Genomic DNA, 17,746 nt, shown 5'->3' with positions numbered 1-17,746 from the left:
AAGAGAACCATTCCAGGTTCTCTGCCAGGAACCATGCTGCTGTGGCAGCCGCTAGGCTATTGGCTGTTAGATAGGGATGACTTAAGACATGTAAATAGAGATACAGGTAGATATTTTTCCCTTTTTCTTAAAAAAATAGACAAGATTTCTACCAAACATCAAGACTTATTATAAATCTACAATAATTAGGACAGTGTGGTTTTGGCTCAAGGATAGACAGCCCAATGGAACAGAATAAAAAGTATAGGAACAGACCCACATGTCTGTGGGCACTTATATGATGAAGGTGGCACTGTAGTGGTGCTGGGTCAACTGCACTGGTGATCATGTGGGAAAAAATTGGCTGTTGACTCCTGTTTCACACCATACACAAAAATCACTTAAAAATGAGCTGTAGATCTAAATGTAAATGTTAAAATAAACTGCTAGAAGATAACATAGAAAAATATCTTCATGATCTCAAGGTAGACAGATTTTAAACTGGACACAAAATCACTATAACCTTAAAAGAATGAATAAGTTGAATTACATTAAAAATAAGAACTACTCAAAACGCACAATTAAAAAGTGAAAGGGAAAGCTACCGAGAGGGAGAAGATAATTTGCAGCTTGTATATAACAAAGGCTTGCCCAGCCAGGCATGGCTCGGCAGTTGAGCATTGACCTGGGATCCAGGAGATAGCGGTTTGATTCCCAATCAGGGCACATGCCCAGGTTGTGGGCTTGATCCCCAGGCAGGGGCATGCAGGAAGCAACTGATCGATCAATGATGACACTCTTATCATTGATGCTTCTATCTCGCTCCCTCTCCCTTCCTCTCTCTGAAATCAATAAAGATATATTTAAAAAAACAAAACAAAACAAAGGATCATATCAATAATATAGAAAGAACCTCTTCAAATTGATAAGAGAAAGACAAATGGCCCAATCTAAAAATGGGCAAAATACTTGAATACACAGTTTACAAAAGAGAGCATCCAAATGGTTAATGAACATATGGGAAGGTCCTCGGCCTCAATAGACTTAAAGAACATGCAAGCTAAAACCCTAATTCATTACCACTTCATACCAACTGGAATGGCTAAAACAAACTAGAAAACCCAACTATACTAAGTTTCATAGTGTTAGCAAGAAGGTAGAGCAATTAGAACCCTCACTCACTCTGGTGGGAGTCTAAATTGGAAAGCACTTTGTAAAACTGTTTGAGAATATTGAAGATGAACATATGCATAATCTAATTAGTTCAGGTTCTAGGTATATCCCCAACAAAAATGCATACATAGGTTCACTGAAAAATACGTACAAGAACATTGGTAGCAATGCTATTATTCATAATGACCCTACACTGGAAACAACCTAAATTTCCACCAATGGTAAAAAGGTAATAAAGTGTAGCATATTCATACAATAGACTAGGAAGGAACTATTGTTTTACCTGATACATGGTGAATTTTACAAACAGTGAATGAAAAAAGCCAGATGCCTAAGAGAACATAGTGTATCGTTTCACTTTTGTGAATTTCAAAAAAACAAGCCAATTAACCCTATAGTTTTTAGAAGTTAGAATAGTGGTTACCAATTGGGGGGGGGCAGGAGACTTTTTTTTTTAATCTTCACCCGAGGATATATTTTCCAGTACTTTTCAGAGAGAGTGGAAGGGGGAGAAAGAAAGAGAGGAGAGAGAGAAATATCAATGTGAGAGAGACACATCGACTGGTTCGCCTCGACCAGGGCCAGGGATCAAGCCTGCAACCGAAGTGCATGCCCTTGGCTGGAATCGAACTCGGGACCCTTCAGTCCACAGGCCGACGCTCTAACCACTGAGCAAGACCAGCTAGGGTGGACAGGAGACTTTTTGAATGTTGGTGCTGGTCTATTTCTTGTTCAGGATACTGATTATACAAGTATTTTAACTTTGTGAAAATTCATTGAGCTGTATATTTATGCATTTTTCAGTGTATTATATTGCACTAAAATTTTTACTAAATTTTTTTAAAAACATAGATTTTAAGATTCTAATTTTGATTTGATAAAAGATTCACATTATAAATGTTTCAAAAAATATAAAAGGGAAACAGTTAAAAAGTCTCCTTTCCACCTCTATGCCCCGGCCACCCAGTTCCTTCACTGGCAGCCAATGATATAGTATTTTTGTGCATCCCTCTAGAGATAGTTTTTGGATATAAACTATTCAAAAAAATATGTATATAACTACACACACACACATACCTATTTTTATATTTATGGCATCCAACTGTTTTTTATATGTATGACAATATTCTGAACACATTCTACAATTTGCTTTTATCATCTAATTTATTTTAAAGGCTTTTCCATATCAGTACATAAAGAAGTTCTTTTTCTTCTTACAGCTGCCTAATGTACTAGTATATGGACATTCCATGATTTATTTAACAAGTTCCCCTCTTGATGAGTATTTAGGTTTGATTATTTCCAGTTGAGAAAATTTCTTGATCCTGATCTATGTTGTGTTCAACATCTTTTTTTCCCAGGCCTCATTTTAACTTTTTAACAGCAGCTTGCACAAGTTGATATGTAGTGAAGCAACACTTTAATGAAAGAGAAAAGTAGGAAAAAAGTAATTTTTCTACCTCACAATTCTTAAGAGGAAGACAGTCTAAATAATTGCAGAATGTTAAAGCTATGAAGGTTAAAAGAAAACTAATGCTGAGTGTCCTTGCAATTGATTTCTTTAGGATTCTCATGAAAGCTAAGGATTCTCTCAAAAAAATGTGCACATGTGCAAAATTTTGCTTACAAATTTTGGGTTGACAGACTCCTTGAATTTCGTCTATGGGTTCTAGATTAAGAATCTGTTACCAAACATAAGCCCATCAATTTAAAAATTGGGACACTGAGGGCCAGAGATGGCAGGTGAGTTTCAAGACAAGTTAATTGTAGAAGACAGTCACTTATATTCATACATCTTCAAGTAATGCCAGCAATATTCCCTTTCCTTTCATTGGCTGATGTCACAGCCTAGACTGGCAAAGTAAGCTGCCCATTCCTTTCCAGAACTTCATTTTGTAGGTACGATAGCCTGAGAGAAAATTGGTAAGCAAATTTATATGAAAGATTGATTTGTTTAAATATCAGATTGGATGATTAGAATTTTTTCTATAATAGTTTGATTTATCTTCTCTTTTTGCTTTCTGTTCAGCCCAAGAAGAAGAGGGGAAAAGTGGAAGTGAGACCCATTAATTTGGGGACAGATTATGAATATGGGGTTTTGAACATTCACATGACTGCATACGACATGGCACTGGCAGAGAGTTATGCCCAATATGTTCACAACCTCTGCAACCATCTCTCCATTAAAGTGGAGGAAAGGTATGAGGATGTCTTTGCATGAAATATTCTTGGTGTGGGTTGCATGCTCTGCTTTGTTATTGTTAAATGAGGTTTTGAGATAAAATTTACATGTGGTAATTTGACCCTTTTTAGGTATATACTTTGCCACAATCAAAATATACAACAGTTTTATTAACCCCAAAAGTTCCCCAGTGCCCAGATGTAGTCAGTCTCCCCCCCTTCCCCCTTCAAGTCCCCAGCAACCACCAATTGATTTTCTGTCCCTGTTGTTTTAAGTTCTCTAGAACATCATGTAAGTAGAATCATACAGTATGTAACTGTCTGGCCTCTTTCACTTGGCATAATGTGTTTAAGATTTATCCATGTTTTTGTAAGTATTTTATTACTGAGCAATATTCCATTAAATGGTGGATTTTAATTGGCTTATCCATTAATCAGTGGATGTATATTTGGATTGTTTCCAGTTTGTTGATTATTATGAACAAAACTGCCATAAGCATTCTCATACAGGCTTTGTGCTTCATATGTCTTCTTTTCTCTTGGATACTACCTAAGACTGGGATTTTGGGATTGTATAATGAATCCATGTTTAACTTTGTAAGAAACCGCCAAATTGTTTTCTAAATTGGCTGCACCATTTTGTATTCCCATCAGCAACACATGAGAGTTCGAGTAACTCCTTATTTTGGTCAGCACTTGGTATTGTCAAATTTATTTATTTATTTTTAAAAATATATCTTTATTGATTTCAGAGAGAGGAAGGGAGAGGGGGAGAGACAGAAACCTCAATGATGAGAGAGTCATTGATCGGCTGCAGCCTGCAACCCAGGCATGTGCCTCTACCGGGAATCGAACCCCAATCTCCTGGATCCCAGGTCAGTGCTCAACCACTGAGCCACACCTGGCTGGGCTGTCAGATTTTTTAAAAAGATATTCTAATACATACATAGTAGTATCTCATAGTGGTTTTAATTTTCACTTCCCTAATAAATAAATGATATTGAGTATCTTTTCATGTACTTATTTACCTTCTGTATATCTTCTTTGATGATATATCCAAATCTTTTGTCTATTTTTAAAATTGGGTTGTTTGTTTTTTTATTACTGAATTATGAAAGTTTTTTACAATCTATTTTTAGATACCAGTTCTTTTTCAGTACGTGTTTTGCCCATATTTCTCTGTCTAAGGCTAATCTTGTCATCATCATCTTTTTTTTGTTTTATTTTAAATCCCCACTCCATGTTTGTTTGTTTTTTGTTTCTTTTAATCCTCACCCAAGGATATTTTATCGAGAGTGTAAGGGAGGGAGAGGGAGAGAGAGAGAAACATCAATGTGAGAGAGACACATCGATTGGTTGCCTCTCGCACGAGCCCCAATCAGGGCCGGGGATTGAACCTGCAACCCAGGTATGTGCCCTTGACCGGAAATCGAACCCAAGACACTTCAGTCTGATGACGACACTCTAACCACTGAGCAAAACTGGCCAGGGCTCTTGTCGTCTTATCTGAGTCTTTTGGACAGTAGAAGTTTAAGTTTGATGAAGTTCAGTTTATCAGTTTTTTCCTTTGTTGTTCATGCTTTTGGTGTCATATCTAAGAAATCTTTGCCTAACCCAAGATCACAAAGATATTCTCCTATGTTTTCTTCTAGAAATTCTGTAGTTTTAAGTTTTACTTTTAGATCTGTGATCCATTTTGAGTTATTTTTGTATATAGTGTATATAGATATGGGTATATATTTTGTATATAGATATGGGTTGAAGTTCTTTATTTTTTTAAATATACATATCCAATTGTTCAAACACCATTTGTTAAAAAGATTTTCTTTCTCCCTTGAATTGTCTTAGCGCCTTCTGAAAGTCAATTAACCATGTTTGTTTAGATCTATTTCTGTACTCTATTCCCTTACATTGATCTATATATCTATGCTTACACCAATCCACACTATCTTGATTACTGTAGCTTGATTACTGAAACTACAACTTTGTTCTTTTTCAAAATTATTTTGGCTTTTCTAGGTTTTTCATAAAAATTTTTATAATTAGTTTGTTGATTTCTAGAGAAAAGAGCCTGATGGAATTTTGTTGAGATTGTGTTGAATCTGTAGATAAATTTGAGGAGAATTGACATTTTATCTATTTTAATTCCTTTGATCCATTAAGATGGTATTTGTCCGCATTTATCTAGGTATTCTTTGCCTGCTCTGCTTTTCATTTACTCTTTGGATTTGTTGGAAAAGTGTAGGGGAGGAAAACTAACATTTACTGACTGTCTCTAGGCCAGGCCCTTTACACATCTTATCTTAGTGTTTCAGAAAGTGTGGGGTACCCTTTTTAATTCTCATTCTACCTAATATGTCAAGGATAAATTCTTAGTGTGGTTCTGGTATGTTCTTAACACCACTCTAAACAAACACTTTCTAATCTTTATAACAGAGAGGGTACCTCTGGCTCAGAGTCTTTGGCTAGCACTAGAATCTAGCTAGAATTTTATAACATTATTTTGTTTTCATTGTATTTATTTTTACTTTCTATTTAAGACAGCTGATACTGTTTTTTCATTTATAGTTGTAATATAAAGTCAGGTTTATTGATATATAATTTACATTCAGTAAAAATTCACCCTTTTAGTGAACAGTTTCTGAGTTTTGACAGATACACAATAGAGAGTAAATACCATCATAATCAAGATAGAGAATATTTTCATCATCCCAAGAAGTTCTCTTCTCCCTTTGTAGTTATTCCCTCCCCATACTCCCAGCCCTTGGCAAAATACTGATCTATTTTCTGTCCCTATAGTTTTTGCCTTTTCCAGAATGTCATATTAGTGGAATCATACAGTATTTTTCCTTGGAGGTCTGGCTTCTTTCACTGATAATGTATTTGAGATTCATCCATGTTTGCCAGTGTCAAGTTGCTTGTTCCTTTTTGTTGCTGATTATCATTTCATTGAATGGATGTGTGTTTGTTTATCCATTCACCAGTTGAAGGACATTTGTGTTGCTTACAGTTTTTGGCAATTATGAATAAAGCTACTGTAAACATGTACAGGTTTTTGTGAGAACTTAAGTTTTTGCTTCTCTAGGGCTATGATTGCAGGGTCAAAGGGTTAAGTGTAGTGTATGTTTAAATTTATATGAAACTGCCAAACTGTTTTCCAAATTGGCTGTACCATTTTCTTTCACATCAGCTACATGAATTCCAGTTGTTCCATATCTCAACTTTCTTTTTTAAATTGTGCTTACTTAAAGGAAAATGTTTAATAAATTATATTTTGGGTGGTTTGCCATTGTGAAAAGGTAATACATGGCACAATATATGAATATGGCAAAAATTATACTTTCTTACTCATTAGATAGATTCCCATTGTACAGATGAGGAAACCAAGGCTCAAAATAGCCAAAAGTCACAGAACTAGTAAATTACCTGGATTTAACCGAGTTCTGCCAGACTCCAGTATTTTTAATTCTATAGGGTCTTATTTTAAGTCTTTAAGTCAAATTTGAACTTTTGAACCTTTATAACTTAGAGTATAACTGTGCTAAATGTGCTCTTTGGAAGATTGGATAATAAGGCGTGCTTTTAGCTCTCACAGCAGATAGTACTTCAGTTGTTTTAGGCCTAAAGATGTGCTTTATCTATTTCTGATGCCCCAGAGAGTTGGTGCTCTTTCAGCACTTGACACACACCTCTATCATGTCACTTAGTACTTTGGGCTGTAATCGTCTATTCATGTGTCAGCTCCCCACCCCACTGACTAGATGGGGACTGTGTTCTTTATTTCTTCAGCACCTAGCACAGGGCCTGCTTGCCACATGAGGAACATTAAGCCATTGTTGAAACAATAACAGGTTCTTCAATATGACTACACAATCCAGTTGTGTGGTGTATATTTCCTAAAGTTTAATGACAGTGCTTTTAATTAATCGATTAAAAGCTGTTGATTGAGCCTCTTCTTGCTATGTGATAAGCATTGTGCTAGGCATTCTTTTTCTTTTTCTTTTTAATTTTTAAAAAAATATATGTTTTTAGCCCTGCTGGGCGTGGCTCAGCAGTTAAGCGTCGACCTAGGATCCAGGCGATCAGGGTTCGATTCCCGGTCAGGGCACATGCCCGGGTTGCGGGCTGCAGCCGATCAATGACTCTCTCATCATTGAGGTTTCTGTGTCTCTCTCTCCCTCTCCCTTCCTCTGTCTGAAATCAATAAAAACATATTTTTATTTATTTTATTTTATTATTATTTTTTAAATATATCTTTATTGATTTCAGAGAGAGGAAGGGAGAGGGAGAGAGAGACACAGAAACATCAATGATGAGAGAGTCATTGATCGGCTGCCTCCTACACGCCCCCTACTGGAGATCAAGCCCTGACTGGGAACTGAACCATGACCTCCCTGTTCACGGGTTGACACTCAACCACTGAGCCACACCAGCCATCCTGTACTAGGCATTCTAACTGGAGGATGCTAAGGTGAATGTTACTGATTTCAGGGAGTATGTACGTCTGTGTGTGTGCACACAAGCACACAGAGAAATAATTTTAACATAATGTGGAAGGTGGTAAGTGAAAGATAAAGTACAATGCCAGTTCAAGGAAGCAGAATAGTGTAATAATTTAGAGCAATGCCTCTCAAAGTACCACTCCACGAAGGTATCAGAAGCTTATGACAAAATGTGCATTTATGCTTTGCTTCCTTCATCAAAAAAAGTCTTGCTATTGAAAAAAATTGTTGACTGAGTTAAATAGTGTGTTTAGTGACTGTTGCATGCTCCTTATCTTGTCCTAGACTGATAACAAGCAGTTTGCTCACCAGCAGCTTGTCTATGGACCACACTTTGAGTAGCACAGTACCAGCTCTGGAATCAAACTGCCTGATTTAAATTCTAGCTCTACCAGTTACTGGCAATATGACCTTGGGAAAATCTGAACCTCAGTTATTTCTCCTGTATAAATGGGATGATCATTTTCTTGTTTCTTTGAGTTCTGGAAATTAAATAAAATAATATATGATAGCACTTAACAGAGACTGGCAGATTGCAACACTCTAAATAATAATTAATAATTAATGAACGGATTTTTTTCCCAGCTGGCAGGGATTAGGAGTAGTTTCTCAGAGGTTGTGGTAGCAAAGAAGCATTAAATGTCATTTACAGAATGTTATCTTACCAACAGTGGATCAACTCCCTGGAATAGTGTCTTTACATTTTCATAAGGACTTTTTAAAATGTGCTGTTTTTAAAACCCAGCTGTGAAAAACTCTGGCTCTATTTGAATAAAGGCAGGAAGGCAGTAGCATTTGTTGAGCACCTACTATCAGCCAGCCACTCTGCTAAGTATGTTTTTTTGTAATTGTTACTTAATTCAAACAAACACTTTGTACATAGTGAATCAAAGCTCAACTCTGGAGCCAGACCACCTAGGTTTCACTTGTGCTCTGCCACATTCTTATTGTTTGTGTCTTAGTTTCCTCATCTATAAAATGGGGTTAACTAAAGTACCTACCTAGCCCTGCCGGGTGTGGCTCAGCGGTTGAGTGTCAACCTAGGATCTAGGCGATCAGGGTTCGATTCCCTGTCAGGGCACATGCCCGGTTGCAGGTTTGATCAATGACTCTCTCATCATTGATGTTTCTCTCTCTCTCTCTCCCCCTCTCCTTTCCTCTCTCTGAAATCAATAAGAATATATTTTTTTTTAAAAATTTAAAAAAAAATAAAGTACCTACCTAAAAAGGCTATTATAAAAATTAAGGGAGTTACTATATTTAAAGTGCTTACAACTCTTGGCTGCTATTATTATTTCTATTATAATAGAAACTTGCATATAATCATACACGGAATAAATGGCGAGGTCTGGATTTGACAGCCCCCCCCCCCCCAATTCTCAATTCCTCCTAACTGGTTCTCCACACAGCTTTCAGTGTGATGTTTCTAGAATGGAAATAAGATCATGTCACTCCCATGTTTAAATTCCTTCCATGGCTTCCCATTCCTTTAGGATCAAATTAAAGGTACTCACATGGCTTTCTAGATGCCCCATGGCCTGGGCTTGCCTCTCTTGCTTTAACTCTTACTTTCTCCCTCCAATTACACTGGCTTTGTTTTCGTCCCTCCTCACCCAAGGACGTTTGCATATGCTCTCTAGAGCTTGTAATACTCTTTTCCCTTCACCTAATTCCTATTTTTTCCTTATGTTTCATCTTGAATGTCACTTCTTCATAGAAACTCATTAAAATAGGTCCTTTGTTACATATTTAGATGTGAAGGTTACATACCTTCCCTTTCATAGCAGTCGTTCCCTTGTAATCACTTGGCTTTTATTGGTATTTCTTTTTAGACTCAAAGATCCATAAGGCAAGGATTGTTTCTGTGTCCATCAGCAGTCTAATAACCTTAAGACCTTGCCCAGTACCTGACACATAGTAGGCAATGAATAAATATTCGTTGACTTGGATTGAGTTCCAATAGGCATGGATGTGATTCCTAGAACAGGAGAATGAATGATATACTGTTTTTTGCCTCTTTCCTGGCTCTTGCTCCAAATAGCACAAAGCATAAAGAGATTTATTTTCAGCAACTCACTTCTTTGCATTGATTGAGGTTTTTAGACCACTGTATTGCTAGGCATTCTCACTGCCCAGCTTTTCATAGATGAAACAATTTTTTCTTTTGATTTTCATTTCATCATGATCCATTTTCCTCTGGGAGTGGGGGGCAGGGCTTTGACCTTGAGATGGAATTGAGCAAAGAAGCAGTGTGCTGGCTTTTGTTCTATAAATGGTCTGCTTTGCTGTTACTGCAACTAACCTAGGAGAGGAGAGGAAAGGGCCTCTCCTGCAAGTCCCTTAATTTGCCTGCCTCCCTTGCTGAGCAGTTGCCTGGAGAGATGGAAATATTACTCATCTGGGAGCAGCTTCCAGGTCTGAAACTGATATAGCTTCTGTGCTCTTTGGAGAGTAACAGCATCACTCAGCATCTTTCTCTGTAAAAGCAACTCTTTCTTTCTTTCTCTTTCTTTCTTTCTTTCTTTCTTTCTTTCTTTCTTTCTTTCTTTCTTTCTTTCTTTCTTTCTTTCTTTGCAACTCTTTCTTCTTTTCTTTTCTTTTCTTTTTTTTCTTTCTTTTCTTTTCTTTCCCACTTACATTGTTTAAAATGGAGGTATAACTTATATAGAGTAGAGTTCATCAATTCTAAGTTCCCTAAGAACCACCTCCGGCTTCCTTATATCCAGCCTCAAGCTGTACTCCCAAATGGTAGCATTATTTTGCCATGTTAGGTTAACTGAAAATCAGTTATTTCATTTCTTCCCCTCTGTTTTTACTATGTGATCATCCAAGTAATGTTTATTATAGAAAATTTGGAAAGTACAGAAAAATATAAACACTAATGGAAAATTACCTATATTCTTGCTACTCAAAGGCCTATTATACTTTGAAATGACCAGAGTTCCCAGTATTTCCTTATCAAACTATGTCTGGGGTTTTTTGTTGGTTCTCTTTGAGAGCCTCTCATGCCTCCTTGCCTTTGTAGATAACTGCTACATTTTTTTGGGTAAACACCTCTGGTCAGTCTTTACATCTTTTTTTTTAAAGGAATTTTTTTCTTTTCTTTTTTTAAATACGTTTTTGTTGATTTCAGAGAGAGGAAGGCGAGAGGGAGGGAGAGATAGAAACATCAATGATGAGAGAGAGTGTCATTGATCAGCTGCCTCCTGCATGCCCTTTACTGAGGACCAAGCCTGAAACTCGGGCATGTGCCCTGACCAGGAATCGAACCTCTACTTCCTGGTTCATAGGTCAACGTTCAACCACTGAGCCACGCCTGCCGGGTCATTCTTTACATTTTGATACTACTTCATCTTTGAAGCCTTCCCTGAGCCCCACTTCTCTCCCTCTTACCCTATAATATTTGGTACATATTTATTATTGTCTTTGTCTTACTGTAGTGAAGATGTTCATATACTTATCTGTCTGTCCAAAACACTCTTAGTGAGCTCCTTTTTTTTTCAAATATGTCTTTATTGATTTCAGAGAGAGGAAGGGAGAGGGAGAGAGAGATAGAAACATCAGTGATGAGAGGGAGTCACTGATTGGCTGCCTCCTGCATGCCCCCTGCTGGGGATCAAGCCCGAAACCCCAGCATGTGCCCTGACCAGGAATCAAACTGCAATCTCCTGGCTCATAGTTGATGCTCAACAACTGAGCCACACCAGCCAGGCTTAGTGAGCTCCTTTAAAGCACAGACTCTATATTGCCCAACAGAATGCCTAGGACAGAGCAGGCTTTCAGTAAATGTTTGTTGAATGAATGAATGAGTGAATAAAAAATAAATGAAATGTTGGTAAAGTAAGTGTTGAAGAATAAAATGTATGCCCAGGAGCAGGAATGGACAACTTCCTTTAATTAGTCTTATCTGCAGAATGTCAAAAAGGAAAAATAGCATTTTAGAGTGTTTTTTACTTTTCTGAAAGCTTTTACATAGTTATTTTACTTGATCTTCCAAAACAAGTCTATGAATATATATACATGGAAGCTATCACCAAATATGAATGGGAAGAGAAGATCAAAGATTGTGCTGAAAGTGGGAGGGGATGTTATTTAGGGAGGCTGGCTGAAAGAGTTTGCAACACCTAGCATTTACTCATTGCTCATAAGAACTGGCATTTGTAGGTATAGTATGTCAGGCAAATTACTATGCAATCTCATTTAATCACTGTTACAACCCTATAACTAATTATGATTACCCTCCATTTTATGGCTGAAGATTTTGAGACTCAGAAAGCTAAATTGGCCCTGGCTGGTTTGTCTCAGTTGTTAGAGCATTGGCCCAAGGACCAAAGGGTCCTGGGATCGATTCATAGTCTAGGGCACATACCTCGGTTGCAGACTCATTTGTGATCGGGGTCGGGGCACATGTGGGAGGCAACAAGTTGATGTGTCTCTTTCACATCTCTCTCTCTCCCCCCCTTCCCCTCTCCTCTCTCCCTTCCACTCTCTCTAAAAATGAATGGGAAAATATCCTTGGGTGAGGATTAAAAAAAAAAAAAAATGCTGAATTAATTTGTCCAAGGTCAAATAGGTAATAAGTGGCAGAGCCAATATTTAAACCTAGGACTAACTGTCATGTCTCTAATCTATTCCCCATTACACTAAAGTTCCTTTGTAGCAGTCCATCTGTAGAGGGCCATACCCCCCTGCTGTTAATGAAGCTTTTTATGTCATGAAAATCAGGAATTCTACTGTTATTATTCCAGTTATCTTCAATGCGATGAACTTTTTGATAAGACGAACACTACTGCCATATTTCTGTGTAGCCATCAGTCCTATCTCATCATCACACTTAATCCTCACAATAATCTGTTGATATAGCCTAGATTGTAACCCTCTTCTCAGAGAGGGGAGCGACTCGCCTTAGTAAATATTGCTAATAAATGGCAGGGCCAAGATTTGACCCTAAGTCCAGTGTTCTTTCCACTGTAGCACGTAGATCTGCTGAAGCTGATTATAGTGAGCGTAGACTCTACAACAGTGGTTCTCAACCAGGGGACATTTAACAATGTCTGGAGATAATTTTGTTTGTCACTACTTGGGGAGTACTACTGGCATCTGGTGGGTAGTTAGGGTGTGTAGGCCAGCCCCCCGCAACAAAGAATTATCTGGTCTAAAATGTCAATAGTGCTGAGACTGAGAAATCCTGCTCTAAAACAATTGGGTTTCAGGCCTCATTTCTCCAGAAGAGGTGAAATACCCAAAGTTAGCCTCCAAAGCATACCTAGTGATTCTTTTGGAATTGGTTATTCTTTTTTTTTTTTTTTGTATTGATTTCAGAGAGAGGAAGGGAGAGGGATAGAGAGAAATAGAAACATCAATGATGAGAGAGTCATTGATCGGCTGCCTCCTGCACACCCCCGACTGGGGATCGAGCCCACAACCCAGGCATGTGCCCTGACTGGGAATTGAACCTTGATCTCCTGAATCATAGGTCAACGCTCAACCGCTGAGCCGCTCCGGCCATTATTCTTTTTTTTTCTTTCTTTTTTTTAAGAGTGGAAGGGAGGGAGGGAGAGAAGGAGAGAGATAGAGAGAGAAACATCGATGTGAGAGAGACACATGAATTGGTTGCCTCCTGTGTGTGCCTGGACCTGGGCTGAAGATTGAACCTGCAACCCAGGTACATGCCCTTGACCAGGAATTGAACCCTTGACCCTTCAATGCATGGGCCAATGCTCTAACCACTGAGACACACCAGCCAGGGCTTGGGTATTCTTTAGTAGCAGCAAATATTTATTAATCACCAGGTTTTATTCAGAGTGTTATATTAAGCAAGATTGGGGATGCAGAAAAGTGTTAGACATCCATCTATCTCTTCAGGGAGTTTAGAGACTCTGGAGGAGGCTTAAGAAGATCCGATTGCTTTGGCCTGGCTGCAGATAATAGTCCTAGATCCCAGGAGCTCTGCATGCAGTAGTGGCTGTATTCAGGGACTACCCTGACTGAAGTGGTGCTGCTGGCTTAAGGGAACCCTCCCCATAGCTCACTCTTCCTTCCCACAGTTACGCGATGCCCACCAAAACCATGGAGGTATTGCAGCTGCAGGACCAAGGCAGCAAAATGTTTGTGGATGCAGTTCTTACCACCCATGAGCGAGTGGTTCAGGTAGGGACTCTGGGAGGAATGTGAAATGTATTTGCCTCTCCTTGTTCTTGTTTCTGTACATTTTTCCTCCTACCATGCCCGTCTCTTCCTCTTGCCTGCCCCTTGAATGATGATGTTCTGCAGGTTTCAATTCTTGATCCCTCCATCTTTCCTTATGTAATACTTTTCCTCTCTGCAGTCTCCTTCATTCCCCTGACTTCAGTAACCGTCGTTATATACTGGTAATGGCTAGATCTCCAGTCCTGATCTGATGGTTGAGCTTCAAACCTGCTACTCAGTTGCCTACTGCACTTCTCCACTGGGATGTCCCACAGGTGCCCTACATGCGGTGCTTACAAAACTCGCTGTAGAGGAACTGATGTTCCTTTTTTTCTAGAATCCTCCCCACCTTTGAGCCTAATGCTTGATCCTTCTTTCTCTGATATCCATTCACCACATTCTAAAGTTTCTACCCCTAAAAATCTTTTAGTTCAACTTTGCTTTACCTTCATCCCACTGTGATCATGTCATTTTCCTGATTACAACCCCTTAGTGGCTTCCCTTTAGCTCTAGCACTGGTTCTCTGTCTTTATTGCCGAGACAGATGGGTGACAACCACACCATCATTAGAGTGCTCAGAGCTATTAAAAATTCAGTTAACATCACCCCCATTTTTTATAACCGCTTTATTGAGAGTTTTATTCCTATGCAATACAATTTACCCACTCAAGATGTACAGTTAAATGGGTTTTAGTATATTCAGAGTTATGCAACCATCACCACAGTCAAATTAGAATATTTTCATCACTCCAAAAAGAAACCCTGGACCCATTAGCATCATTCCCCATTCCCTTGATTCCTAGCAACCACTAATCTACTTTTTGCCTCTATGGTTTTACCTCTTCAGGACATTTTATTTAAATGGAATTGTACAATATGTGGCCTTTTTATGTCTGACTTCTTTTACTTAGCATAATGTTTTCAGGATTCAGCCATGTTGTAGCATGTATCAGTATTTCATTCCTTTTTATTGCCAAATAATATTCCAGTGGACATCACTCCTTTTTTATCCATCAAGAAACATATCAGCGAGGTAATGAATGTTAAGGTAGTAACACCTTAAATCTATGTTAACTTATAAAGTACTTATTGAAGTACTTAATAATTAAAGTACTTAAAATCTTTGGTTCTTTAAATATTTTCAGAAATAAATTATTCGAGATACATCTTACGAAGACCGATCTTGCCACTGAGGCCCACAGGATCAAGTTTGAACTTCAGATTAGCACCTGACTGCCCTCATGATTCTCTTGCTTTTCTCCATGCCCCATTCATTCCAGCTACACAACAAACTAGTTTTAATTCCCTCATACTGTGCTCTGCCTCCACGTTTTACTGAATATTGCTTCCTCTGCCTTGAAAACTCCCACTACTGTTGAAGTCTCCCAGTTTACCCCTGTTTTTCTGTTACTCTTTTGGAAGCTTTCTATGATGTCCCCTGATTAATTTAGGTAGGTACTTCTCCAGTGGGTTTCTACAGCCCCCTTCAAACCCTTCTCCCACACATCTGATTCACCTCTGGATTCTCAGCACAGGGTCTGACACCAATCAGGTCCTGGTCTATGTGGGTTAACTTGAATCAGAAAGTCGTCCTGGACTTGCTAACTTCTTTGGTCCAGTTATGACATCCAGTGCCTAAGGATCAGATATTGGCCATGACCATCTCAGCAAGCAGACGCCCTGGCAGAGAGCAAGAGAGATCCTGTAGAGGCTGGTCTCTGAAGCCAGCTCTGGGTGATAATCCTTCACCCAAGGGCCATCTAGCTCTGCTGGAGCTGACATTTAAACCCATGCCATGTCTCCCAATCACCTAGCTTTCAGTACCTCTTAGAGTATCTTTCCTTTTGCAGATAAGCGGTTTGAGTGCTACATTTGCAGAGATTTTCTTGGAAATAATCCGAAGCAATCTTCCTGAGGGAGTCAAATTGACAGTGAAGGAGGTAGGTGCTAGTTTGAAAAGAGACACCTTGGTCGCCAACCTGTGCTCAAAATATCTAGATTGCTTGGCTTTAGAAACAACAAAGAAATGTTTATAATTTAGCCCAGATAAAAATCAAGAAATGTGTGCAGGCTGGTATTACTGTGGTCGTTATCCTGCCTCTTCAGGGATGATGGACCACAAGCTGAAATCTATCACAGCATCTTGATGTTAGGGGTGAGCCCATCACACCTCAAAATTCTCTCCCTCAGGCAGTTGTGTAGCAGAAAGCATCATTTAAGATCACATACAGTATAACTAATCAGAATACAAATAGGGAAATGTACTTTAGAGAAAAGGTTCTTGGATCTCTGAGGCTTGACTGTACCCTGACTGAATATATTCAGTAAAGAATGCCAGTCAGAAGGAGGTTTGCCATGGAAAACTTGGAATACATTGGGAACTTTAGCCTAAATACTCAGCATTTGGGTCCTGTTGCCAAGATGTTCCTTATGACACAGATACATCAGGTCATCTTAGACTGATGCCATTTGCTTCGTGCAGCTCCCTTGTTTTGAATCCATGCTTGTTAAGCCTCTGCTAATTATTATAGATCTGTAACCAGGGAGAAAATGTGCTGGTCATGCTGACTGGAAATGGTCTAGTCCCTATGTCTGTTATTTCCTATTATAAATGGAGAATTTTGGCATTTGTTCTTTATAAACCTGTCTTCTCACACCAGACCATATAATCACTTAAGGCAGGAAGGAAGTCTAATTTAGCTTTGACTCCTTGGTACCTAATACAAGTCTGATACATAATAGATATTTAATAAAAGTTAGTTGAATCTGATTCATTCTCTACAGAGCTGGCTGGTGGGTCCTTTTTTGAGACTGTGTATATGTGAATAACTGAAAGCTCTGCAGTAATTCCCACTTATTTTTTCTTCTCCCCAGCACACTGAAGAAGACTTTAAGGGAAGGTTCAAAGCTCGGCCAGAACTGGAAGAACTGTTAGCCAAGTTGAACTAGCTCATTGCAGACTCTTTCATGCCAGCACTGGTGATACTGAGTGCTAAGGGGAAGAGCTTTCTGGGTGGTCAAAGTTAAACAGGAGACCCTGATCCTTAGATATAAGTATCTATCCCTACAGCCAGGAATGCCTCCTCTCCTCTGTGGAAGAGTGCTTGCCAATTGCCACCACTTTCCTCTGAGCCAACCCTACTATTCTCCATCTAATAAAAATCAAGTGATGATGGGTGTTGTTTTTTTAAGTAATTTATTGAGGTGAAATTCACACACCACAAAACTAACCATTTTAAAGTGAAGAATTCAGTGGTATTTAATACATTCACACTGTTGTGTAACCACCACCTCTATCTAGTTTCCAAACCTCATTGCCTGTTTTTGTAATAAAGGTTTATTGGAACATAGCCATGCTTATTCATTTATGTATCGTTTATGGCTGCTTTCAGACTACAATGGCAGAATTGAGTAGTTGTAACAGAGACTGTAAAGCTAAACCATTTATTATGTGGCCCTTTATAAAAACAGTCAAACCCTGATCTAAGTTATTGGTACTCAAACTGAAGTATTCATCAGGATCACTGAAGGACTTTTTAAAAATATATATATATCTTTATTGATTTCAGAGAGAGGAAAGGAGAGGGAGAGAGAGAGAGAGAGAGAAACATCAATGACGAGAGAGTCATTGATTGGCTGCCTCCTGCACGCCCCCGACTGGGGATTGAGCCGGCAACCTGGACAGGTGCCCTGACGGAATCGAAGGCCGATCGCCTGGATCC

At 38.7% G+C, this 17,746-nt stretch overlaps 1 protein-coding gene across 1 annotated transcript in view; it reads left to right on the top strand.

Moving 5' to 3' along the window:
• MRPL48 (mitochondrial ribosomal protein L48) overlaps nt 1-17,374 on the top strand; it is a 40,046-nt gene extending 22,672 nt beyond the window's left edge. Inside the window, exons 5-8 of the mRNA XM_081152922.1 lie at nt 3,182-3,351; nt 13,883-13,985; nt 15,875-15,964; nt 16,899-17,374. Coding sequence (XP_081009048.1) covers nt 3,182-3,351; nt 13,883-13,985; nt 15,875-15,964; nt 16,899-16,973 — 438 coding nt within the window. The 3' untranslated portion in view covers nt 16,974-17,374. The remainder of the gene's footprint in view (nt 1-3,181; nt 3,352-13,882; nt 13,986-15,874; nt 15,965-16,898) is intronic.
• Nucleotides 17,375-17,746: the final 372 nt, after the last annotated feature.

This window comes from Miniopterus schreibersii, assembly GCF_964146895.1.
Source record: "Miniopterus schreibersii genome assembly, chromosome: 12".
Lineage (NCBI taxonomy): Eukaryota > Metazoa > Chordata > Mammalia > Chiroptera > Miniopteridae > Miniopterus > Miniopterus schreibersii.
The sequence above is the reverse complement of the archived record's forward strand: the minus strand, read 5'-3'. Positions and strand labels throughout refer to the sequence as shown.